This window comes from Sinocyclocheilus anshuiensis, unplaced genomic scaffold (genome assembly GCF_001515605.1).
Source record: "Sinocyclocheilus anshuiensis isolate Anshui unplaced genomic scaffold, SAMN03320099.WGS_v1.1 scaffold573, whole genome shotgun sequence".
Lineage (NCBI taxonomy): Eukaryota > Metazoa > Chordata > Actinopteri > Cypriniformes > Cyprinidae > Sinocyclocheilus > Sinocyclocheilus anshuiensis.
The window spans coordinates 55,193-56,554 of record NW_015539851.1 but is presented as its reverse complement, the minus strand read 5'-3'; the positions used below and the strand labels follow the sequence as shown (position 1 = coordinate 56,554).

The 1,362-nt window shown below is 36.6% G+C and overlaps 1 protein-coding gene across 1 annotated transcript in view; it reads right to left on the bottom strand.

Moving 5' to 3' along the window:
• Nucleotides 1–1,362, bottom strand: part of itga2b (integrin, alpha 2b) — a 16,816-nt gene that overhangs the window by 5,942 nt on the left and 9,512 nt on the right. The window contains exons 15-16 of the mRNA XM_016480931.1: nt 441–548; nt 77–132 (exon numbers count right to left, since the gene is read on the bottom strand). Coding sequence (XP_016336417.1) covers nt 77–132; nt 441–548 — 164 coding nt within the window. The remainder of the gene's footprint in view (nt 1–76; nt 133–440; nt 549–1,362) is intronic.

The following is a 1,362-nucleotide window of genomic DNA, read 5'->3' as shown; positions in this document are numbered from 1 at the left end:
ATACGCTTGCTTCAGGACACTTGCATTATTAGGGATGCTTATTACCACTATTAATAATTTCATATGGATCACATACCAATCTCCTCAGGAATCCTGTGGCCAGAAACACTAATGCATGCCATAATTATAAAGCTATGGAAAAGAGAAAACAAGTGCTTATTATAAATATTTTATAGAAGTACTGCAACTATGTGAGTTTGAATTCAAAGCATGCAGAAAATATGGATTACATCACTGATCAATGAAGGTCCTTGATGCATTGTGTGCATTACTCCTAAAAAAAAGATGTGGGTGCAATCAATAGCTTATTGTACCATTGCTGACCCGAACTCTGCTAATCCTTGAGAAGCTTTTCATGGCTGACTAATCAAGCATGAATGTCAGCCACTTGAATCATGATGACATGAAGCTGTCTCTTGTACTAAGTTCAGATGCATTACCAAGTAATGAAGGTGCTGCTCTGGTGGAGTTGACAGAATTTGTCTTCGGGGTTCAAAAGATCAGGGAAGAATGAGACTCGAGCCTGTGTCCTCACTACAGCCTGTGCCCTGATAAAGTCAAACACATTATTGATCCAACATGCAGAATCACTTCAGTGGTTCTCAATTGGCGGGTCATGACCCACACAGCAGGGAAAAATTGCTAAATTTTGCTGTTATTATCAAAGGCTGTGTGTACCATCAAACTCCACGGCATTTTTTTTTTTACCAATGGAGTATTGTGGAATTTGGCATTATTATAATTTTTTTAAGAAGTGTATAGGTGACCCTGGACCACAAAATCAGTCATAAGTAGCACGGGTACATTTGTAGCAATAGCCAACAATACATTGTATGGGTCAAAATTATCGATTTTTCTTTTATGCCAAAAATCATTAGGATATTAAATAAAGATCATGTTCCATGAAGATATTTTGTAAATTTCCTACTGTAAATATATCAAAACTTAATAATGCACCCAAAAATCTATCTATCTATCTATCTATCTATCTATCTATCTATCTATCTATCTATCTATCATGACAACTCTCGGAAGTTTTTAGCATGGTAATGGATATGACAACGCAGATCTATACAGGTGGAGCTGAGGAAGGTGCAGGGTTTCAGGAACTCTGAATGCGCACTGACAAATGCTCTAGTTAATGCGCTAGTGTAAGCTAACCAGCCATTCAAATATAAAGAAGCAAGTGCTTTAGCTGCGTGTGCAACATGAACCAATTTAGCTTGTGCCAAGGAGTTTAACGCTGTAAATATCATCAGTTTGCATTGAAGACCCAGCAGCCTGTGCCATCTAGAGTTTCATGACAGAACTTGGCATATACAATATATATATATATATATATATATATATATATATATATAT